The sequence below is a fragment of the Ictidomys tridecemlineatus genome, chromosome 11 (genome assembly GCF_052094955.1).
Source record: "Ictidomys tridecemlineatus isolate mIctTri1 chromosome 11, mIctTri1.hap1, whole genome shotgun sequence".
In the NCBI taxonomy this organism is placed as follows: domain Eukaryota; kingdom Metazoa; phylum Chordata; class Mammalia; order Rodentia; family Sciuridae; genus Ictidomys; species Ictidomys tridecemlineatus.
Window position 1 is genome coordinate 77,910,664 of NC_135487.1, and position 24,737 is coordinate 77,935,400.

General features: G+C 44.1%; 1 protein-coding gene across 5 annotated transcripts in view; it reads left to right on the forward strand.

The window, feature by feature from the left end:
- Slc44a3 (solute carrier family 44 member 3) overlaps positions 1-24,737 on the forward strand; it is a 75,455-nt gene that overhangs the window by 44,644 nt on the left and 6,074 nt on the right. For 4 of the 5 annotated variants that reach the window (XM_040289016.2, XM_040289017.2, XM_005327701.5 and 1 more), the window contains exons 11-12: positions 687-843; positions 3,500-3,586. In XM_040289016.2, coding sequence (XP_040144950.2) covers positions 687-843; positions 3,500-3,586 — 244 coding nt within the window. The remainder of the gene's footprint in view (positions 1-686; positions 844-3,499; positions 3,587-24,737) is intronic. The other variant, XM_005327700.5, reaches the window with a different exon arrangement.

A 24,737-nucleotide genomic window follows, 5' to 3' on the forward strand; every position in this document is an offset into this window, starting at 1 on the left:
TTTTTTACTCTTTTTCTCTGCCTGTGAAACTGACTTGGACACATTCTTGGGAGCTGTGTCAGGACAAGTCCTGTAAATGATTCACACTAAAGTGACCTTTAAAGAGTAGGGAGGAAATCAGCTGGATTTCAGGAGCCCAGAGCTGTGCAGAAGCCAAGCACCCGGGAGCTCTGTGTCCCTTCCCTTTAAACTTGAACTCACCGTTAACCTCACTGGCCCTGGTCCTGGTCATGTGATTTGGCCATGATTTTAATCATCAAGCTGATGCTGGCCGTATTTTACATATGCGCCTGTGTAATTGAAACCTTGGAGATTGTGATAGAATCAAACTTCCGAAAATGAGATGAACGGGCTACTTGAAGGGTTGGTGGAAGGAGTAGGAGCCGTAAAGCCGTAAAGAGGGAAAGTCGTTCATTTTAACTCATCACCATTTTCAAAATAGTTTTTTTTTTCTTTCTGTTCTGTATTTGTTTGTTGCATTGAATGCCACTGAAAGGAATCACATTAGTCCAGGATATAATGAATGTCACCTTAGCAACCAAGGAGTATAAAAATTTTGCTGAATGCTTATTGCATCATTGCTTTGAAAGTTGTTAGTGCCATTGATGATTTGAACAGAGAAGGGTTTTTTGGTTCCTTTTTAACAATGGTTTTAAAAATACTCTTTTTTTTTTTCCTATTCCCAGAAATAAAAATGACCCTCCTGACCATCCAATCCTTTCGTCTCTCTCCATTCTTTTCTGGTACCATCAGGGAACAGTGGTAAAAGGGTCTTTTTTAATCATGGTGATGAGGATTCCAAGAATCATTCTCATGTGCATTTATGACACCCTGAAAACGAAGGTAAGGCTGCACCTAATAGAGAAGAGCTGAGGACTGGCGGCTGCAGAGGGTCCCAGGACAGGACCCCTGACAGTGGCCTTTCAGACTCCCCCCAACCCCCACCCAGACCTTGTTCCCAGCCTCTGCTGTGCCGTGTGGTCTTGTGTGTTGGGTGGAGAGGGTGGGCAGGGAGAAGTTCTGGTTAGCTGGCTTTCCTTCTTATTTAAATGCTGAAATACATGGACTGAATTCTGAAGGTGAAATTTAAGCAAGGTTTTGTGGCTATTTATCATGCTTTTTTTTTTTTTTTAAGTAAGAGAATACTTTATAAGATAGGAATAACATTTCTTTCAGTTTTGTTTGTTTGTTTGTACCAGGGATTGAACCCAGGGGCACTTAACCACTGAGTCACATCCCCAGCCTTTGTTTATATTTTGTTTAGAGACAGGATCTTGCTGAGCTGCTTAGGGCTTCCTAAATGGCTGAGGCTGGGTTTGAACTCTCCATCCTTCTGCCTCAGCCTTCTGATCTTTCAGTTTTAATGCTCAAATATTCCTCGCCTGTTTTGTTTCCAAGAGGGTGTCCTAGGAACTTCCTGGTATGCAAGAGGAAGAAATAAGGGGGGACAAGGGAGTTAGAATAGTGTGTGAGAGACAAAGTATGTGTATGCAACTGTGTGCAAGGGTATGTGAGTGTGTTGGTATGTGTGTGACAGTATATGTATGAACACACACACACACCACACACACACACACACACACACACACACACACACACACACACACTTGAAAGTGAGAAATGGGCAAGCTGACCTACATCTCAGCTCAAAGGACAGAAAAACTGTAGGGCTTTTGTGCTGGGGTCTCCTCCCTGGTTTTTATTTCCATGCACATTTGGGTATGAATGCCAGTGGAAACCAGAACACCAGGAAAACAGCTGTTCTCATGGTATTTCTGTCCTGCCAAACAAGGGAAGATTGGACTTCCCCCAACTTTTTGGTTCTCACACAATGCTAATCTCTCCCCACCCCCACCTCAGGGTTCCTGATTTGGCCAGAGTTTCACAAACCTGCCTGATCCCCACCCTTTGTGTATAGTTATGTGTCCTTAGTATATTGGGGGTAGTTTTACACATGGGGTCATATGATACTTTAGAATTATTTTTGTTTTGGTCTTTTAAATAGAAATCTGAGTTGTTGATACTTTTCAATCCATAATCAAGATTTAAGGTTAGTCTATCACTTAGGAGCAATGGATTCAATTTCACATAAAATTGTCTGGCTTCCTTAATCTTGAGATGCATGCTAAGCAGCTGCCCACTGATTATATTTTCTTGTATTTCCATGAAAATCTTGCCTGGTGACTTAAAGAGCCATTTCCATATCCAGGACAAATCTATCCTGGCTCCTGCATTTTGAAATTGTTCCTTCAATCTTAGGAAACTTGGAAAGGGATTTCTTGAGGGACAGAACAGCTTTTTATTTTAACTATATTGTATTTCTATATATATTTACAAAGAAATATGTATTTATATCTTTTGTGAAAACATATATTTACTTATATATACATTAATAGAAAATCAAACAAGACATCCTAAACTCTCTGGGGAAGCCACTTTCTATAAATCTAAAAGAGAAGTCAGTAGAAGACCCATGGTCTGTCTCACCAAGGTCTGAAAGTTTTTATCACTCCTCAGATCCCATAAGGATCAAGGATCAAACTCCCTTTTAATGAAGTCGCTGTTGGGGAAAGATGTCCTTTCTCGGGTTAAAAAAAGAAGAAAAGTGAAAAAGCAGTCATTTTACAGCCCAGTACAGTCTGCAGTTCAAACATTTCACACAGCTACCGGTGATCTTTTCTACTTAAAGAGCCTCATTCACAACCGCTGCCAGGCCCAAAAGTATCCAGATCAAGTTTCATCCAATTGAATTAACACTGGGACAAGAAAATGTCCATATAAGGCTGAGTTATTCCTGGGGTCTTCATAGTAGGCTATTTCAGGATTGTGAGCAGGGATTGTTTTACTCTGGGCTGTGGGTTGGTCACCCCTCCCCCAGGCAGCTCACTCAATTATTCACCCTTGAGTTATGCACAAATTCAAGTTGTAGTTCGAAAGACTGATTTATACATTGAAATTTAGTCCCCAAAGTCTCAGGATAGGATTCATTTTCCCTAAGGTTAAGCTTGATTCTTTCTTTATGTGGGCCCACTACTAGTATCTGCAAATGTGCTGTTTGCTTGCTTGCTTGCATTTCTTTTCTTTTTATTTATCTATTTATTTCTTTTTCTGTCTCTGGGATGTGAAATTTTCAAGAACATAAACTTTGGGTTCAAAAGGCAAAGTGTACCATTTGAGACACTTAGGGGCAGATGGAGAGGGAGGAGAGAATTTTTTTTTACTAGAACCAAAAGGCTCCCTTTTCCCTTGCTATTGGATATGGACTAACCATTTCCCTTTCTGTTGAGGTTGATAAGCCCAGGAGAGAATCTGAGTTCTTCCCATTAATAGTAATCAGAAGTATGCACAAAACAGAACTTCTCCCATCTTCAGTGAGGACTGCTCTGGCTTTTCCCTGGGTACAGAAGTCCATGGGGGAGGCAAGCATACCTCTCCAAAGCTGCCTGCTTACCTTCTATCTTTTGTTTTCCATTTCTCCTGTGGTCTGGACTGATCCCAGCAGCACGGCAAATGGTCAAGGGGCACATTCAGATGCTGCTACTGCTGTTTCTTGTGTCTTGACAGATACCTGCGCCATGTCAACCAGGTATGTGCCCTACCCTGTACCCCAGGAAAACACGGAGGGCTTGGAAGTTAGTCTCCATCATTTAGGTCAGGGATTGGCAAATTGTTCCATAAAAGACCAGATTGTGGGCCGAGTGTGGTGGCGCACGCCTGTAATCCCAATGGCTTCAGTGTCCTGAGACAGGAGAATTGTAAGTTCAAAGCCAGCCTCAGCAACAGTGAGGCGCTAAGCAACTCAGTGAGACCCTATCTCTAATAAAAATACAAAATTGGGCTGGGGATGTGGCTCAGTGGTTGAGTGCCCCTGAGTTCAATCCCCAGGTAACAAAAAGAAAAAGACCAGATTGTGTAAATATTGTAGACTTTGGGGCCAAATAGCCTCTGTGGAAACCACTTAACTCTGCCAGTGCAGCGGGAGAAGCCATTAACAAAGGTTGAATGAATGAGTATGGCTGTGTTCCAAAGAAACTTTTTTGGTGGATGCTGAAATTTGAATTTCATGTGACTTTCACATGTCAAGAGAGCTTCTATTTTTCCATCTATTTTTTTCCAACCATTTTAAAATTGTAAGAATCTTTGTTAGTTCCAGCCAGAGGAAAGCAGGTAGTATGATAGACTGGCCACCGAGCTGTAGTTTGCAGACCCCTGCCATGGAACTTTAGGCATAAAAGGCATTCTTCAAATTCTAAAAGAAATGTGTTTCTGTTTTCCAAAATAAAAAGGAAAAGGAAGTCTTTAGAACCCCAGCCTAGTGAATACATATCAACTAAGAGCTAATGTTCAGGGTCTTCTTTAAGAACTATAATTTTCCTGAGCTAAAAAAAGAATTGCCTCCCTACTTTTTATATATTTTGCCAGGCTTTCCCTTTCAAGCTATAAATATTCCTTTAAAATCATAAAAATGATATCCTGCAATTGTTTGAACTTTAAATTATTTTCTCTCCTGAATCTTCCAAATTGGTGGAAATTTAAATATATGTTTTGTTTTCCTGTAGATCGTTTAGGAAAGTTTAATGGCCCTTGTCAAATTTACACAAAGCAGTATTTTTGTAAGAGAGCAGGCTGCTTTACAATTTAAATGTTCATGCAAATCTCACTTCGAAATTATAATAATAGTACTTCTTATTATTACCCATCTTCTTAATAAGTGTACCCTCAGAAGTAAAGGGGCTAATTAGACCATCCATGTTTATGTCTTAAGTAGTATTTAAAATATCTTTCATTATTCAGGGAAAGTGTAGACTTCAGTACTATAATAGAACTTACGAGGAAGCGCTATTCTTAAGGCTTTTCTGAAGAATCTTGGAGTACCCTTTAGAGTGTGTTTAGTTTTCATTTGCATTGCCACAAGCCAGCACATATAAAGCACAATAAAATCCCATATCACCTTTGAAAATAGTGGAGCCAGAAGCAAGTCAAGACAAACCTTGGGAATACACTTGTCATGGGGTAAGATGCCATGCCTCTCTTCCCAGAGCTGTGTGTGTGTGTGTGGATCTGGACACCAACTTACTCCATGAAGATTTTTGAGATGCATTTCAAAAATATATGAACAATGGCAAGATTTTTTTTTGCACAAAAAGTCAAGACTAAGAAACATATAGGGGGCTGGGGATGTGGCTCAAGCAGTGGCGCGCTCACCTGGCATGCGTGCGGCCCGGGTTCGATCCTCAGCACCACATACCAACAAAGATGTTGTGTCCGCCGAGAACTAAAGATAAATATTAAAAATTCTCTCTCTCTCTCTCTCTCTCTCTCTCTCTCTCTTTAAAAAAAAAAAGAAAAGAAACATATAGGGAGACTAGAAAGACAAAAACTATGACTATAAACCCATATGTTGGCCATAGGGTCCTCCTGGGCTCCAAGCTAGAGTTGCCATTCTCACCACTGTATGAAATTCAGGTTCTTTCTGCCTCCCTCATTCACTCCTGGTTTCCAGCCTGCTCCACAAAAGCCTAAAGGTAGATGTTGCTGACATGGAGAAACCAAGAGGGCAGAAAAGCAGGTGAGGAGGAGGAAAGGTGGCCTAGCTCCATGCCACCCACCCTGCCTGGCCTTTCAGCCAGAGAGCTTCACTCTTATGTGGCTGAGGTGGGGCGTCTCCTGAAGCTTTCGTTTGAAGATAGGATTCTGCCCCTAAATATATTTGAGAACCACTATCTCATACCAGCATTACATTTGTTCCCTCTTCCCTGTTATCCTGAGGGACGTGTTTTCTGCCTTCTGAAATTTCACCTCTTTATATGAACTCAGGACCTTTTCCCTTGGGGGTTCAGGGTGTTTATATTAAATCGTGTTGATATTAACCCCACTCTAATTACCAGGGTAGAGGGGGTGAAACCTTGTAACAGACATAGGGTGAGAGTGATCTCGAATCACAGAAAGGCTAAGCTGGTCTTGACCCGGCTCCTGTAGTGAATCAGTGGTGCAAGCAGGGGTAGGTCTTTGGAATTCCAATCACGGTGGCTGAGCACCAGGCTGTGACCTACACCAGCTGTCGCCATATCCTTACATGGGGGTGACGTGGTACAACTGACATGAACACTTCAAGGACTCCCGAGGTTTAGGAGATTGAGGAAGAAGAAGAGGAATAATGAAAAAGACAAAAGAACTGATGAGAATGTTGGCAGGGGTGGAGGTGGGGGTCACCTCTGATCTAAAACGACCACCAGAAAGCAGAATGAAGTAAAAATGTTTAAGGAGAAATATGGTAATTGTGAAATGGTGACCAGAGCTATCGTAGGTCTCATCTGGAAACAGACAAAGCAAAGTGAGCTGAGAGAGAAAAAAGGAATTCAGATTAGGCTTTTAAGAAATGTCCCAGCGTTGGAATGAGTGGCTAGGGGAGGCTTTGACATCTGTGTCTGGAAGTCAGATTTTGAAGGGCCGAGGGCCTACTTTATTTTCTTTGTTTTATGGAAGGGAAGCTGGGAAAAGAAAGCTACAAAGGGGTGAGATGCATTTGTCAGCCTTGGCACCCAGATGTTCTTCTCTCTTTAACATCAAGGAGCTGGCTGTGACTCACCATTGCTTTTGAAAAGCCTCATCCATCTTCACGGTGCCCTGTGAGGGGAACAGGTGACAGTTGTCACATTTTGTAGACACCCAAACTAAGATGGCACAGTAATTCACTTGCAGAGTGCGGAATAAAACCTCAAACTTCATCATTTCTAATCTACTTCTCTCTGCATCATAAATACTAAACGTGTATAAATTTTTTAAATTGTGTCGCCTCATGTGTTCATTTCTGTAACAACCATTTGCTTATTTACACTGGATGTGACCAGCTGAACCTGGCATTGTAAGTGTGGGGGACGAGGATTCAGAGTCAGTATCAAGCATAAGCTTGGCCTTCATGTAGTTGATAGGCTGTTTGGCGGAGAGAGGGGTGCAGTAGGGGGTATATGCATGAGACACTTATGTAAGTGGTACAAAAAAGTGCAGGTTAAGTGCTGGAATGAGGGCTGCAGAAGTTTAGAAAAGGAGAATCTTGGTAGTTAAAGGTCTTTTAATGCAATAATTAGGGTAATTCATAGAAGAGATAAGACCTCAGTGGAGCACTCAACAGAGATCAGAAGCTCATAAATCCCAATGATAGTTGTGGGAAGTTGGTGCTTGCTCTACTGCCAGTTGTAGCCTAAGCCCTTTTCCTACATTATATGGATAGCATCTCCGGTTCACAGATAAGGAAACTGAGGCTTAGAGAAAGCACACGGTGACAGAACTAGAAGTTGAATCCAAGCCTGTTTTGCATCCGGGACCAAACTCTTAACCCAAAAGTGTTTTTTCACCAGCCAGAGGATCCCGGACCACCATCCAGGGCTGTTCTCTGCAGCCAGCACCTTTCCAAGCTAGGACCAGACAAGCTAGTTTGCTGACAGAGCAAGTCTTGTTAGTGGCTGACTGATGGAGGACCGGAAAGGCGTAGGGCTGTCAAGGGCAGTGAACTCTGAATCATGCAATTGTAGAGGAGGAAAGCCATGTCAGGTGGGGCGACCCACCTCCACTCCTCAGGAAAGCCAGTGGTCCAAGCCTCTGGCAGTGTGGGCTAACTCATTTCAGAGACTTACAGGCAAGGAGCCCCTGTGTAGCCTCTCTGCTCCCTCCCAGCACTTTGGTGGGTCCTGTCTGAGAAGTCCCCTGTGGGACTGTGCAAGCTAACCACTCAGCAAGAAGGACATGCCTCTTAGTGCTTCATAAAGTGCCCACCTGCAGTTCCTTGTGGCAGTTCCTCCCCAAGTACACACAGGCATCTGTGCATCAGTGTTCCTCCAAGTGTGAAACCCGCTGGTGGGCACAGCACTCTTCCCAGTGGTTCCAAACTGATCTGAGCACTTCAGGAAAGCTCTTTCTCAATTTTTATAGGCAAATAGCAGAATTCTATAGATTTTCATGTTTTTCTATTTACCAATAAGTAAACTAAAGAGTGTTTTTTTAAACTTATTGAAATAAGTTTGATAAACTTGTTTGATAAACCCAAATGGGTGTTTCATGAGAACTCATATTCATTATTCTGTTAAGATATAACACTGCTGCCGAGGTGAGGCCTCCCTGCGAAGTTTGTGAATGTGCACGGGCAGAGAATTGGGATTTTGCAAATTGCGGGTAGAACACCTTGCTACAACCAGTGTTGCCTTGAGTTGGCTGCGTTGTTTGATCGCAGTCATTCCTGGCGTAATGAACATTACACTTCCATCGATTACTCGGTTCTTATTTATTCATTATATTTTTGTCACCTTAAGCTTTGCCTTCCTTTTTGATCCTTTTTCCTTCTTCCAGAAGAAGTGGGAATAGGTAGGAAGTGAGCTATGGGCTGATGTCAAAAATATTTGAGATATCTAGGTGTCGTGGCACATGCCTGTAATCCCACCCACTCAGGAGGTTGAGGCAGGAGGATCCCAAGTTCTAGGCCAGCCTCGGCAATTAGAGAGGCCCATAGCAAGTTATTAAGACCCTCTCTGAAAATAAAAAACGAAAAGGACTGGAGATGGATGTGAAACCCTGGGTTCAATCCTCAGTTTAAAAAAAAAAAAAGTTTAAGAACCACCATTTCTATCCAGTCTCCTGGGAGATGCCCCCAGAGGAAGACGACCCCTTAGTCAAGTGTAGCAGCAGTTTGCCTCTCTGCCTATTCCTTTGTGTAACTTAGGTGAGTCACTCAACTTTACTGAGCTCCTGCAAATTGACAGGGTAGAATCAAATGATTCCTAATGCCTTTTTGCAGCTTTCTGCCCTGTGTTGGGGTGCCTAACCCAGGGCTGGGCCATGTGGGTACCACCTGCTCCCCTGTGTGGGATCAAGAAAAGGGGAAGACGGAAGAGACATTTCTTTTCCTGTTGTGTTCCAAAATGACAGGGTCCCTTTTTTCATGTTGTGCTTCTTATCCATGGCAAGGCCTTACCCTAGAATCACAGAGATCATGGATGCTTTATCATGTCCTGATCCCAGAGCCTGGGAATGTGACTGGATGAAGGGAAGCCATCTATCTGTACCCACTTAGGAGATTCTGCCGGTAGTACGGCTGGGTGGTGATAAATAAATAACTGGTAGTAAGATTCAGGTAAAATGATCACCTTAGTCATTCTCAACAGAGGAAGAGTACCATAATGGCCAGCACCTTTTACATCCATTTCTCTGTGGGCCTGATAAACTAGTGCTACATCTTCTTGAGGAGGGAAGAGGGTGAATCAGATGTATCTTGGTGCAGGCTGTGAAGTGTGTGGCCTACTTTCCTTTGGCCCCCATTACATACAAGCTACTGAGCCAGTGCCCTGATTGTCGCCTCTTGGTGTTTGCTCAATATTGCTCGTGGCTTCCTGTCTTCCTGATGAACAAATATACAGGCAAAAAAGTCCCAGAAAGTCTCATGGAGTGGAGCACAGAGAAAAACTTGCTGCTTCTGGGGAAATACACACATCTCTCCCTCCCTGCCTCACAGTCCCCCTCCACCTGCCCCCTCCACCAGTACTTTTTCCAGTGGACATAATGTCAGTCTGTCTTCTAATTCTTTGTGGTAGACTTGACCTTGTACAATCTCAGAGCCTTCTCTTCCCCTCATCCCTACTGTTAGCTCTATTTCAATGACTCCCTTTTCTCTCTTCAATAGCAGCAGCACCCAGTGACTTTTCCATGTCAGGTTTTGCTTCATCCCCAGCCAGTGGGCACATCTCCAGTTTCTCTTCTCTCCCTGCCCTCAGAGGAGCATGTGAATCTCAGGGGAAAAAATAAAAAGTGAATAGTGTGAACTTTCTCTAACTAGATTATAAAAAATAATGTGAAAGTTCTTAAGAGGAGAGTTCTTCCAGAATTGGCAGTGCCATAATAGGTGATCTTGTTGTACAGTATGCTATCAGTCATTTTTTTTTTCCTATGACAGAGTTGGTCCTGAACCCTGCCTCTCCCACCAGCTGGTTTAGAGTTATTCTGGGGCAGCCAGCTGATGGTGAGAGCCCTAAGAGATGCATCATGTGTGCGTGTTTTAGAAAGAAGCTCACATTTGTGTCAATATGATAGTTTGCATTAAGGCTCATTTATAGACAAAGGTAATCCCCTTACCCAGCTGTTTCATGGCAAATGCTCCTACTATCCTGGTTTAAATAGAAAGGAATTAAGGTACCTCTTGGTCAGAGGCCCCAGACTGTCTGAGAGAAAACAAACTGAGTCCTCATGTTTCCTGGTGCATGGCTCCAAAGCTGTGGGCATATGACAGGTCTTTGTGTGGCTTTCTTGGGAGCAGAGACTTGAGAGCCTAGCTCCCACCTGTTGTGGGCATGTTGCAAGGGCCATGGCTCAGGAGGGTGAGGCCCTAAAGCCTTCTTCCCAAAGTGAGCCTCAGCCCCCTCTTCCCTTTAGGGTAGGGCCCAGTGAGCAGCTGCCATCTTAGACTAGACTCTGAAGCGTTTCCTGACTTGAAATTCTTCTACCTTCTGGGAAAAGCCATGAATGATGTTCAATGAATGATTGCATCACTATAAGCAAGAGAGGGAAAGTTATAAAAAGCACTGGGACCATTAGGTCACTCTCTAGGGAGGCAACTGAGTGTTCACCATGAATTGCTTTGACTTCTCCAAAGTGTGTGGCTCCCCAAGACAGGCGTACCTGCCATTTATCAGGCACTTTCTATATGCCAGGTGCTGCTCTACTTTATATGTGTTAACTACTCATATACTCACAAGTCACCCTGGGAGGGATGTACTATTATTATGTTTTTTTTTTTAAATAGATGATAACGCTAAGGTTCTGAAAGGTGAACTAGTAATCTGCTCAAAGTGAGAGGGAAGAGGAGCAGCAGGGCTGACTGCTGAGGTTTTTGAGGAGCCTGTAAGGCCTCCCTCTTCCTTCTCCAAGTTTGGAACAACCGAGAGGCAAAGTGTCAAGCAGATGAAGATTTAAAATATCAGCTTGAATACCAAATTGGCTGGTTGTACAGTGCACCACAGGATCAGCTGTAGGCGAGTAGCTTGTCAGTGTTTCAGCCTTAAGTTAGAAGGACTGAGTCCTTCTCTCCCAGGCCTGACCAACAAGGCAAAAGCTGGGTCTGAGAAGGTATAGTCTTCATGACAGGTGGATCCCGAAAGAGTGAGGAAGGGACGAGCTGTCTTGGTCACCTAAAAGCCCACATCCCCGGAACTCTTTCACTCCTGGGCAAACCGGGACCATAGGGATGGCCATGGAAGAGTCATGCCACTTATCCATACTCTGCAAATACCAAACAGCCCTGGAGCCATGGTTGGGACACGGACTTCTGTCTTAGTTCTCCTAAACCCAGGAAAGTCTCATTTTCTATTCTGTGGGTAGAGGAAGACCTGCATTCTTACCCCTTGTTCCCAAACATTCTGCTCATACTGGGAATCCCTTACCTTCACCCTTCTATCTCTGCTCCTCCCTCCAAACTCACCCAGTCCCTTAAGTCTGCCTCTTCCCCTGGGACCAAACAAGAGAGGTATTACCACAGAAGGTCTCTTGCCTTGGAAATACAAAGTCAGGGGGATCGAGGTTACTCTCACACCACTATTCCAGCCTAGGTTTCTCACCCGTCCACCAGGACCCTCCTTCCACAGGCTTGGAACTCAGAACCCCAGAACTCTGTAGAGGTCAGGGACACCCTCCCCTCCTTGTAGCAGAGTCTGTGGTATGGAGAGCCTCACTGGGGCTGCACGGTGGACAGTGCTCTTTCTGATTCACCTCTTCTTCATCCTGTGGCTTCTCTTCCCCTGCCTTCCCCACTTCACTGAGAAGCCTTTGCTGACCAGTCGGCCACATTACACAACGTGTTAATTGGAACTATATGTAGATCTCCCCTATCCCTTGAGCAACATGGAGGACAGGCACTTGAGGGACAGAAGGGTGAGGAGCTTTGGGTCCTGGGAAGGTCAGGATCTTACCTTTTATTAATGGTACCAAACTCCCAGCTTCCTGTGCCTTGCCTCCCCTATTCTCCTCACATTCAGCCCTTCCTTTCTTTCAGGAGACAGTTACTCCCATCTGTGAGAGTTCCCTCTCCTTCATTCCTTCCCCCTCTTTGAATCAAGATTCATATGCCCTTTTCCCAGCAGTGGGATACAGGGGGAGGGATGCAGACTTTGAGGCAGACAGGTCTAGGGTCTGAATCATACCTCCTTTATTCAGGGACCTGGGATAGGATTCTTCACCTGTCTCAGCCTCTATTTCCCCACTTACAAAGCAAAATTCTTAACACCTACCTCACAGGCAGTGGAGAGGGTTAAATAAGCTAGTACATGTAACTATTAAGGCTTGGTGTCTGACTCTTAGTACATACTCCAAAAATAGTTTCTTGGAGTGGGGGAGGTTTTAGCCATCCTTGCTTTTTGATTCATCAAATACTGGAAGTCTCTGTGCCAGATGCCTTTGTTATCAAAGCATCTGTTTCCCAGGATTACGATAAATAAATAGAGAAATTTTGGAAAGCTCTCAGTTTTGTGCTTGGCATGTAGAAGTACTAGCTGAGTAAATGAAAGTTATTCTTATCAACCCACCACCCAGTGTGTGAACTCCTGGTGAGATGCTGTGGCGCTTGGAATCACGCTTGTTGGCAAGGCTGTGCATCAAAACTACTCAGTCAGGGCTTCGTCACATCCACCAGGAACTCTTCCAAATACGCCCTTCTCTTCTCCACCCTACCCCCAGTCAGAGCCACTACACTCGTCACTTGTTGGGTAGAGCTGAGAGCACCACTTCTGCCCCTGCAGTCAAGTACAATGCCCAAGTTTCCCCCAACGTGAAGGGCAACGAGAGAAGGGCCGGCCCTCAAGTGCAAACCTGTGAGCAGGAGACAGAAAATGACTGAAGACTGGAAAAAACAAAGATTATAGATTGGTTTCCCCCACAGCCCTCAGTCCTCAGGTGGTGACCTCTGACCCCCCTCTCTTTTGCATCTGGCCCTCATTTTCTTCTCTTTCCTCCCATCTTCAGCCGTCAAAAGTAGTTATGTCACTGCTCAGCAAGGGCAAATGGGACACTTTCCAACAACACTGATTGATCCAAGGAACGGCCATTTTTTTTTTTTTAAATCATGAGATCCCCTTCACACACCTGAGCGTCACATAGCAGGCACAATGCAACCCCTTTATGTTCTTTGTAGCTTCCCGTGGTGACCTGTTCTAGGTATGCTGATAATATGCTGAGGGAGACTGCGCATGTTTTTAACTTTGATTCCACCCTTGGAACCAGCAAAACCCAGTTTCCTCATAAATAAGGAAGGAGGTGACACATGTCAACACTGCTGTGACAGTGTTTGGGTGTGAGGACCTGGCAGCCACAGACTGGACTCCTCCACAGTTCTTCCTTTCTGAAGGTTTGCGTCTGCAGTGGGTGCAGGGTGTACCTCGAAGCCCAGGCTCTGCTGGGCTGTCATCGGTGACCACAGCCAGGGTGAGGGATATACGAGGAAACGTTCACCATCTAACTTATCAACATTACCTCATGTGCTTGGGAAAGGCAAAGATTATAGATTGGTTTCAACATTTCCCAAATTCATTTAGTGTGGGAAATGAAATTAAATCACCAAGTAGCTCTGACTCCAAATCTAATTTTCATCAGGAGGGACAGTAGGTTGCTCCAAGGCATTTCTCTCTGTCTCTTCTTTTCGTCTTCCGGAGCTGGGTTGTTGTCAGAGGGCTCCCACTCCCCACCTCTGAAGCCCACAACCCCCCTCCCTTCCATGCCTTTTCTAAGCAAGGCACTGGCCGTGGGTACATTCCTCAACTGTCATTCTCCAGGTGTCTTTGTCTTAGATATTGAGACTTGTTGAGAGAAGGAAGTGACTGTTGGCTAGAAACTAAAGAATTCATTCCTAAAAAGAAACAGCTAAGAGAGAAAGGAGATGTGTCATTGTGGTTAGGGAATAAAAGCCAGTTCAATGTAGCAGTCACTAATTCCTGTTCTGTTGTGAACTGGAATGTAATGATGCTCCCGGCTGCCACCAACTAAGTCCCATCTTGGAATGGCTTCCACATGGATGTGAATCTCAGCCACAAATGCAGATGTGCAAGAAACATTGTATCACATCTCTCCACTGACTTCAAGCTCCATTCCACTGGACTGGCAAGAAATTTAATCTGTTATTTTTGGACTATTCCCCCATAGAATTACACAAGATTTCAGGTATCCCCAGACATTAATCGACACAGATCACTCTTGAGACATCCATCTTCCCATCTTCATGGCTCTTCAAACCCTGATTGGCAAAATGGAAATCTTTTACAAGGCCACCTACAGTCCTATCTGCCTGGATGTGCTAGTAGTAGGTGACCAACTGTCTTGGTCACCTAAAAGCCCACATCCCTGGAACCCTTTCACCCCTGGGCAAACCGGGACCATGGGAATGGCCATGGAAGAGTCATGCCACTTATTCATACTCTGCAAATACCAAACAGCCCTGGAGCCATGACTGGGACAACAACCTCTGTTCTTAGTTCTCCCAAGGCCAGGAAAGTCTCATTTTCTCTTCTAGGGGTAGAGGAAAACCTGCATTTCTTACCCCTTGTTCCAAAAACATTCTGCTCATACTGGGAATCTCTTTCCTTCACCTTTTCCACTGTGGCTAATGGCTCAAAGAGCTTAAAAGTTTGGACAACAAAAGCCAGTAGGAGTTGTAGACTGGGTATCTTCTTTCCCTGTAACTGCACACCTGGGAATGAGCACAGAGCCTGAGTTCTGCTTGAATGAGGAGTAGAAAGAGGAGAAAAAGAAGAAAATACATGAGGCTGGAGAAGCAGAAGTCAAGAGAACATCACACAGGTATCAGGGACAGCTGGACAGCCTTCCATTTGGAGTCTCATCTCTACAGACTTTGAGAACAAGTGACCTAAAAAGTCAGAGAGGAAGTGATGTTGATAAATTTGGTTTAATTAGCTTTTGTAGGTGGGGCTAGAAAGTTCCTAAAAGTTTTGTCAGTTGGCAGCAGGCTTTGGCAATTCTTCAAGTGGTTTCTTCTCCTCCTGTCGCCTCTTATGGAATGCCTCAGTTGGTACTGGGTGGGGTAAAGAGGGCAGGTGCTAGCCTGCATTCCTCCAGCAGCTGAGACTCCGTGACTTCATCAGGACGCACTCCATGTGGGTGGAGAGGGCTCTCTGGGCTTATTTGCCTTGTCCATATCTTGCCTCCATCAAGGCAACAAAGAAACTTGGAGAGGTCCAAAGGAAGGAGAGGCTGCTGATCTCACCTAGTGCCCTGTTTCCACCGTTCAGCCTGAAACTTTACTAAGGGAGCCCTTCCCTGCATGTCTGGGGATTGAAGGATGAATATGAGCTGCCTACATGGCTCTTGGTGTCTGCCAAGAGTAGCAGGGAGGTCATAAAGAAAAAAGGAAACACTAGTAAAAACGGTTGCCCTACTAGGTGCATTGACATACGCCTGGAATCCCAGAGACTCGGGAGGCTAGGATAGGAGGAAGACGGCAAGTTCAAGGTTAGACTCAGCAACTTAGAGAGACCTATCTCAAAATAAAAAAGGGCTGGGGATGTATCAAGTGGTAGAGCACTTGCCTAGCATGTGTGAGGTCCCCGGTTCAATCCCTGGTACTGCAAAAGTTAAAAAAAAAAAAAAAACAGCTGAGCTTTCTTATTCAAGCTGCTCTAACCACACTTAAAACTACAAGAAAAATTGATTTCTAAGCAGAAATGCCAGTGGAGAGAGGAGGCTAAAATGAAAAGGCCAGTTGTCAGTCTTCTAAGCTTCAAAAAGAGAACTATCACACCACAAAGTTATAGTAAATAATATGTATGGTTCTGGCATAAACATAGATATAGCCATGTCACATCTATGTATATAGATCTTATGGATATATAGAGCCCAGAAATAAACCCCTGCTATATATAACCAAAGAGAACAAGACCACAGTGAGAGGAAACGACAATCTCTTCAATAAATAGCCTTTGGAAAACCAGATATTCACATGCAAAAAAATTGAGGTGGACCTTACACCAGATGGAAAAATTAACTCACAATGGATTAAGACCTGAAAGTAAGACGTAAAACTATAAAACTCCTTTTTTTAAAAAAAAAATAAGGAAAAGTATCCTAACATTGGATCTGGCAGTGATTTCTTGGATATAACACCAAAAGCCTAGGCAACAAAATAAAATATAGAAAAATGTAACAAAAGTTACATCAAAATTAAAAACTTCGACACACCCCAAGGAATCATTCACAGAGAGATCCACAGAGTGAAAAGTCTGCCTATGATTTGGGAGAAAATAATCATAAATCAAAGATGACAAATGGTTAATGTCAGAATATAGAAGAAACGACAAAAAGAAGACCCAATTTTTAAAATGGGCAAAGGACTTGAAGAGACTTTTGTCCAGAGAACTTACACAGATGGCCTATGAGCACATAAATGATATTCAGTGTTGCTAATCATTAGTGACATAAATCAAAACTACAAGATATCACCTCATACCCATCAAGATGGCCACCGTCTAAAGATCAGGAAATGGCAAGTGTTGGTAAGGATGTGAAGTTGGAGCCCTCATGCACTGTTGGTGGGAGTGTAAATGGTGTAGTCATTCTGGAACACAGTTCAGAGTTTCCTCAAAAAATTAAAAATAGAAGCAGGAAGGGAGGGGAGATGGAAATAGGAAAGACAGTAGAATGAATCGGACATAACTTTCCTGTGCTTTTATATGAATACATGGCCAGTGAAACTCCACATCGTGCATAACCACAAGAATGGGAAGATACTATACTCCATGTATGTATGATATGTCAAAATACATTCAAACTGTCATGTATATCTAGAAAGAACCAATAAAAAATGAAAAAAATAGAACTACCATACCATCTGATCTAGCAATTCTGCCTCTGGGTATAGGTCCACAAGAACTCAGAGCAGGTCTCAAAGAGATATTCGCGCAGCCATGTTCATCATGGCATTATCCACAATAACCAAGAAATGGAAGCAACTCCCATCAACAGATGAATGGACAAAGAAAGTGTGGTGTATACATATGGTGGAATATTATGCAACTTTTAAAAAGAAGTAAATCTTATCGTATACTAGGGCATGGATGAAACTTGATGATATTATGCTAAATTAATAAGCCAGTTGCCAAAGAACAAATACTGTATGATTCCTCTCTTACAAAGTGTCTAAAGTGGTCAAAAATACAGAAACAGAACGTAGAAAAACAGTTGCCCAGGGCTGGGGCAATTAGTGTTTCATGGATATAGACTCTCAGGGTTGCAAAATGAAAAGTTTCTAGAGATCTGTTACACAATGCGAATATCTAACTGAGCCACTATACTTAAAAATGGTTAAGACAATGAATTTAATATTATATTTTTACCACAATAAAAAGAAAAAAAGATGTGTGGGCTGGGGATGTGACTCAAGCGGTAGCGCGCTCGCCTGGCATGCGTGCGGCTCGGGTTCGATCCTCAGCACCACATACAAACAAAGATGTTGTGTCCGCCGAGAACTAAAAAATAAATATTAAAAATTCTCTCTCTCTCTCTCTCTCTCTCTCTCTCTCTCTCTCTCTCTCTCTCTCTCTCTCTCTCTCTCCTCTCTCACTCTCTTTAAAAAAAAAGATGTGTTATTATGGGAAATATCTTTTAAGCAAATCCATTTTTCTAATGAGAGACTTTCTCTATAAGATAGACTAAGCTGTGGTTCAGAGCAGTAGGTATTCCCAGCAACTAGTGTAACCTTTTGATTTCATGATGCTTTGGATCTGGAATGTCCCACAAAGGTTTGTTTCAGAGCGTTGCTGTTTTGGTCCCCAATGCAGCAGTGTTCAGAAGTGGAGCTTTAGGGAAGTGACTGGATCGTGAAAGCTATAACTTCATCAGTGAATTAATTCATTGATCAATTCATAGCTGAATGGACTACTGGGGAAACTGTGGGAGGCAGGACCTGGTTGATGAGAGTGGCCCTTGATGGTGTGCCCTTGGGGCCTATATCTTGCCCCCACCCCTTCCTCTTTCTCTCTCTCTCTCTCTCTCTCTCTCTCTCTCTCTCTGCTCCCTGGCCTCCATGAGGGGAGCAGTTTTGCTCCCCAGTGATCTCTCTGCCATAAAGTTCTTCTCATGCCAAAGTAATAAAACCAGCCAACCAGGGACTGAAACCTCGGAAACCATGAGCCAAAATAAATCTTTCCTTCCTTAAGTTGATTTTCTTGGGTATTTTGTCACAGCAATGCAAAGCTAACAGATTTATTGCCAGATTCTCTTAGGCCCTTCTCATGTGACCTAAGAGGTCAGCTTTTGTTTTGCCAACCCCAGGCTCACCAACAGTGTGACAGACACCTGACTTAAAATTATTTCCCAAGATCATGAAATCCATGAAAAATTTGAATATTCCCATTCGTGCTCTTCATCTTCCTCTTATCTATTCCACAGTTCTGAGCTTCCAACCAGAGATGTTTGACATTCTCTTAACCAAAGAACCCATCTTCTAAAGTCTTAAATACCGTGGCCATGTGTAGAGGTTTTGCAATATGATACACGGTACCTATTTTGCACATGCTGTCTGAGGTTATCCTCTCAAGGACTCTGTTTTAGATAGATGTTACCCCTTGGTACAAATGAGGAAATAGACCCAGAGGCTGAAGAGCTTATCTAAGATGATAGCATTACTATGTGGTAATCTATGTGACCCCCAAAGCCATGGCCTTATAGCTTCATTGTGCTGCCTGGAATTCCTTGTCAAGAATAAGGGTCAGGAGGAGGAGACCAGTGCTCTTCAATCTACGAGTCTTCCTAATAAAGCCTGAAGTCAGTAACTGTATAAGCACTCCTCAGGTCCTGCATCTCCCATTTCACCGGTCCACAATTTACTTTTGCCTTACAACAGACCAGGCCTCCCTTTTGGCTTGCTCATTTCCTCTACTGATTATGCACAGGTCAAACGAGATTAGCGGGTGTGAGAGGACTCTGTAACTGGGAGAGAGCTTATTGGACACAGTCAGCACTTCTATGTGGTCCTGTATCCTGGGCCTGCAAGGCATTGGGAATTGTTTTGTTCTGCTGGTCTGCCATTCCTTCTCCTTTCTGCCTGTCTATATTTACAGAGGAATGTTGGGATGAGGTCCAGGTTGATGTTAGCAATGGTTATTTCCTGGTGGCGGTAGTGGGGTATCGAAGTGATTTTCTTACTTTCTTCTTTTTTCTCTATCTGGGTTCCTCGATTTTTGATGATGAACATGGAAATAATAGAGCCATTCTTAAAATTAAGCAAAACACACACACACGCACACACATACCAGGGCTTGAACCCAGGGGCACTTAAACACTGAGCCACATCCTTAGCCCTTTTTATTTTTTGAGACAGGATCTCACCAAGTTGCTTAGGGCCTCACTAAGTTCCTGAGGCTGGCTTGCAATCCTCCCAAGTCTCTGGGATTACAGGCCTGAACCACTGCACCTGGCTAAAATACAAATGAAATTTAAACAGAGCAAACTAGGCAGCACTGCCTTACCTCTGGCTTTGCAAGCAGCAGTGGCTCTCAGTTCAGGCGAGAGAGCTCCTCCTTCCACCCACCTCCACCCTGGCCCAACCTTTGAGGGGACTGGCAGGTTTCCCAATCACCGTCTTGTTGGACATTGGTTTGCAACCTTGGGTCCAGTGAATTCCTGAAGGGATATGAAGGGTGGACGCCAGGCCCTGGAAGGCCCAGAAGCTTTTGTGCTCTGCCCGCCCCTCTGCATGTGTTTGTGATAAAAACAGCTCAGGATGAAACTACTTTGGGGTGGTTCCTGCAAGTTTTACTGTAGGGCCACAGAGGACCCTGGATGTACAGGGATGTAGCCGGACTCAGATTTCACTGTCTTTCTTTCATTTCTGAGGAAAGTATGAATACCACCAGTGTGTAATTTGTTCATCATCCCGTTTCTCAGTTGGTTTTAATAGATCTTGTTTTATTTTGAGTTAATAAATATTAGAACTCTGTTGGGAAGCCATCCGAGGAATAAAGCTGAGTATTCACGGCACATGGTTTTGGCAAATACTTTCTCTCTTTGGAGGAAGGGAACTCTGTTTTAACTTTTCAAAGTCAACAGAAACTCAGGTTCACAGTTCTGCCACCAAAAGAAGAAACCACTTCAGCTCAGGGGGAGGACTGCGGCTGCGCTCAGCTGACGCGGGACAGAGGGCTGAACTGTATGGGCTTTGGTTTTGACTTAAGGAGCAAAAAAAATGTTCTTTCTATCTAAAAGCTGTGATTAACATTCTTGGAAAATCTCAATGTAAATTAAAGAGCTAATCTAGCTTTTTCTGGTACCTAAAAGAACACTTAACTCTTTCATTTTTCTTCGATATTTAGAATTTTCTGTAAAATGAGAATTGTAGGACTTATGGTGATCATTTCACTGAGCGGTGGTGAGAGGTAGAGAAAATCAAATAGGAAAGTGCCTGGTCCACTATAAAGCACTGCACAAACATGAAGCATCTTTAACATAGGACTCTGGAGCTGGCAGGCAGGCAAGACAAGCTGTGAGACAGGGTGCCCGAGAAGCAATAGACTTACTGGAAGCCACTCAGCAAGTCTTTGAAGGCAACAGGATTGGAGCCCAGTCTCTTTCCACCAAACCATCTTGCCATGTTCTTGGCTCTTTGTAATGGTACATCTTATGAGAGCACCACTTTATTATTTTGAACCTTTTGGAAGGAGAAGCACAAAGTGAACATTTTTCTGGGATGGGCCCGAATGAATCAGGCCTACTTGGTATAACAAGGGTACCACACCAGTTGTGTGCTTGTGTCCAGGGACATGATGCTTAGCCTCTCTATGCTTTGATTTCCTCAGTTACCTATTGGGCTGGGTTGTTAGGAGGATTAGATGAGTTAATGCATTCAGGCAGACACAGCCTAGAAGTTGGCACAAGGTATATACACTCACACAGTGACCATGCAGTAACATATAGAAGTTGCGTACCTGCCTAGTGACCGAGAAAAATTTAAAAGGACATAGATACAAAATCAGGAGGCTTTTGTCAGGTCTGTGCCAAGCTATTTAGAACATGTGACACAGCATCTCCTGAGGTGAGGATCTTGGGGAGATAGACTACCTAGGAAGACTTACAGTTCCTTCTGTTTTCTCCCAAAGTAAGAGTCTGGCCCTTCACTAGAGCAGATTATGCTAAGTGAAGCTAGCCAATCCATAAAAAACAAATGCCAAATTTCATCTTTGATATAAGGAGAGCAACTAAGAACAGAATAGGGAGGAAGAGCATGAGAAGAAGATTAACATTAAACAGGGTCGAGAGGGGGGAGAGAAAAAAAGAGAGAAGGGAAATTGCACGGTAAAGGAAGGAGACCCTCATTGTTATACAAAATTACATATAAGAGGAATTGAAGGGAAAGGGGAAAAAAAACAAGAGAGAGAAATGAATTACAGTAGATGGGGGTAGAGAGAGAAGATGGGAGGAGAGGGGAGGGGAGGGGAGGGGGGATAGTAGAGGATAGGAAAGGCAGCAGAATACAACAGACACTAGTATGGCAGTATGTAAAAAAGTGGATGTGGAACCGATGTGAATCTGCAAGATGTATACGGGGTAAAAATGGGAGTTCATAATCTGCTTGAATCAAATGTATGACATATGATATGTCAAGAGCTTTGTAATGTTTTGAACAACTAATAATAAAAAAAAATAACTGACAAAAAAAAAAAAAAGAGTCTGGCCCTTGGCTCATGGCTGCTAATGGGGCCAGTGCGCTCCATGGATGTATGGTCACAAATTTATCTTACCTCTGCAGAGCCCAGTGGGTATTATGGAGGTACTTAGGGGCTCCCAAGGTTTGAGTGGGAATCAGTCTGGGGAAGTGTTGATTTCATGTCATCTGTATATTTTTTCTTTGATTTCCGTCCACAGTCCCTGGACCACTACTACCATAGCCCTTGTTATTTCCTAAGTGACTAGATCGATGTCAGGGCATTTAGGCCTCAGAGGCAGGCCTCACAAAGCAAAGTCTCTCTAACCATCTCCTGCCCTCCTTTCACCTACTCCTTTTTCTTCCCAAGGCAAGCCATTGAAACTCTAACCTGAAATTTTTTGATCTCTTTTGCTTGATAGTAGATGATAAGCCGCCTTTGTTAGGGTTCAGATTTGAAGTGTTCCCCAAAAGCTCATGGGTGAAAAAAATGCAAGAATGTTCCGAGACGAAATGATCAGATTAGGAGAGCTGTCAACGAATCAACCGATCCACTGATTAGATTGGTAACTGTAGGCAGGTGGCGTGTGGCTGAAGGAAGTAGGTGACTGGGGACATGCCTGTGCAGCTTTCTTCTGCTGGGCCCTTCCCCCATGATATCTGCTTCACCTTGAGCCCAGGGGAATGGAGCCTGCCATCTACGGACTGAAACCTCTGAAACTGGGAGCCCCCAATAAACTCTTCCTCCTCTAAGTCGCTCTTGTTGGGTGTTTTGGTCACAGCAATGCAAAATCCAACTAAAACACTCCCATTTCAGAAAAGGGTCCTGCCCCATACCTCTTAGGAAGACATGCTGAAGATCTGAACAGACAGGTCATATCCTTTGTGTTCGTGTTTCAGTCATGGCTTTGCAATGAAGTCCCCATAAAAACACAAAAGGACAGAGTTTGAAAAACTTCCAGATGGTTCCCAGAGGATGGGTGTGCCCAGAGAGGGTATGGAAACTCCATACCCCCTCTCCCATACCTTGCCTATGCATCTCTTGGTATCCTTTGTAATACCCTGGATAATAGATAGTCAAGATAGTGTTTCCCTGAGTTCTGTGAGCCCCTTGAGCAAATTAACTGAATCCAAAGAGGTGGTGATCAAGAATCCCAACTCATAGCTAGTTCATCAGAAACAGGTAAAATGACCTGGGGGACTGGTGAATGGTATCTGAAGTCGGGTAGGGAGCAGGTTTGTGGGACTGAGTCCTCAACCCGTGGCATCTGATGATACCTCCAGGTAGACGGGGTCAGAACTGAATTGAAGGCCATTGCGCTGGAGCCTGCAGTTGCACCATGGCTTGCTTGATATCAGAAGGATGTTATCAGGGTTTAGTAGAAGAAACTGATTCTGAGTTTGAGTTCATTTTTGCTTCTCAGAGGTGCAAGCTTTTGTGGCTCACAGAAGACGGTGATAAGGAACATCTGCCCTGAATGTTCCCAGGGCAGCCTGGGAGAACCTCCTGAAGCATGGGGTAAAAATCACGAGTCCCAAAACTTCTTGTTGATCCCTGAATGCATACCAAGGCCTTTCAGCTCCCTCGAGTGTGGTTTGTGACTCTTCCAGATCCATTCCCCGTTGCCCTCGTCTGCTGGCCTCGCAGTGCCTGACAGGTGTGTTCGTGTTCACACGCACACCTGTCTCACTTGCTGGCTCCCAGCGCTGCCTCACTCCCCACCAGAGACAGCCAACACCAGGACCAGCTCCAATGCCCCATCAGTGAAATATCCCCTAATCCCCCCCAAGCCCCACTTCCCTCACCCGCAGTTTGTTGTGCTACTTCTTGCTGCTCTCACTTTTGTGCTTTCCAGCAGCTTAGGACAGTCCCAAGTGGGCAGTCCAAGAAAGTCTGAGATCTGTCGGCCTGGAACTGAGAGTCATCTTAATCCCAGGCAAGGGAACAAGAACAGGGACCTCGAGACTGTTCAGGTGTGACCATTGTCAAGCTTTAATAGCTTTCAATATCAAGGCACAGAAATATCCATGTTTTGTTGTTTGGTTTCTTGGGTAATAGGGATTAAAACCCTGGGGTGTTGTTCTACCACTGAGCTACATCCCCAGCCCTTTTTATCCTTTTATTTTGAGACAATATCTCACTGAGTTGTCCAGGCTGGACTCAAATTTCTGATCCTCCTGCCTCAGCCTCCCCAGTAGCTGGGATCACAGACATGTGCCACCATGCCAGGCTATCCACCTGTTCTGAGATGCTAAAGAAGCATACCCACCGAATTGTGTGTGGTAATACATTGGAAGCCAGAGATCACCACTGATCTTGCCTCCTTGCTTGAAGATGAGCCTTGGGGTCTCCCGATTAACTTTCATCACAACACCGTGTGCTTCCTAATCCTCACCACGGCCGGTTCCTTCCAGGCACTGTCAGGCTCTGCAGATGACTCACACATAACACCCCCCCCCAGCTCTACAGCCCAGGCACATACACACTCTCAGAACAGATCGACAATATGGAAACTTCAGCACAATTCATCTTCCAGCTGTCTGATAAGGAAGCAGCTTCTCCTCCGAATAAGTACGAATTAGCTAATGCTGAGCTGGCAGAAACATTCAGGCCATATCCTGCCTTGAGTGAGCCTTCCCTCCTCCACCTATTCATGCAGACATTAATTCTAGGTCTCTCTGTGGCACTCAGGGTTGAATTCCTGTGTTAAAATGCCGGTGGTGTAGTAACTGCAGGAAGGCACATATAATTTCCCTGTCAGAGTGGTTTTAATGTCCTCTTTCAGTGGCACATGAGACATTAAAGGAAAGATCAATGGTTATGGGTCCCCAAAAATCTGTGGAGTCAACACATGCATGAGAAACTACCACTTTAACCTTTAATCCTGTTAGCCAAGGAGCAAAAATCTATTTTTATTGCTCATGAGCAATGGTCCTAAATTGATTATAAGGCAGTGGGCTTCAGGAAAAAGAAGCTCCCCCACAAACTGCAGTCCCCGCAGGGCTCAGGAAGTACACTGAGGACTTCAGTGTAGAGGGGGAATGTGAGGGGGTTGAGGGG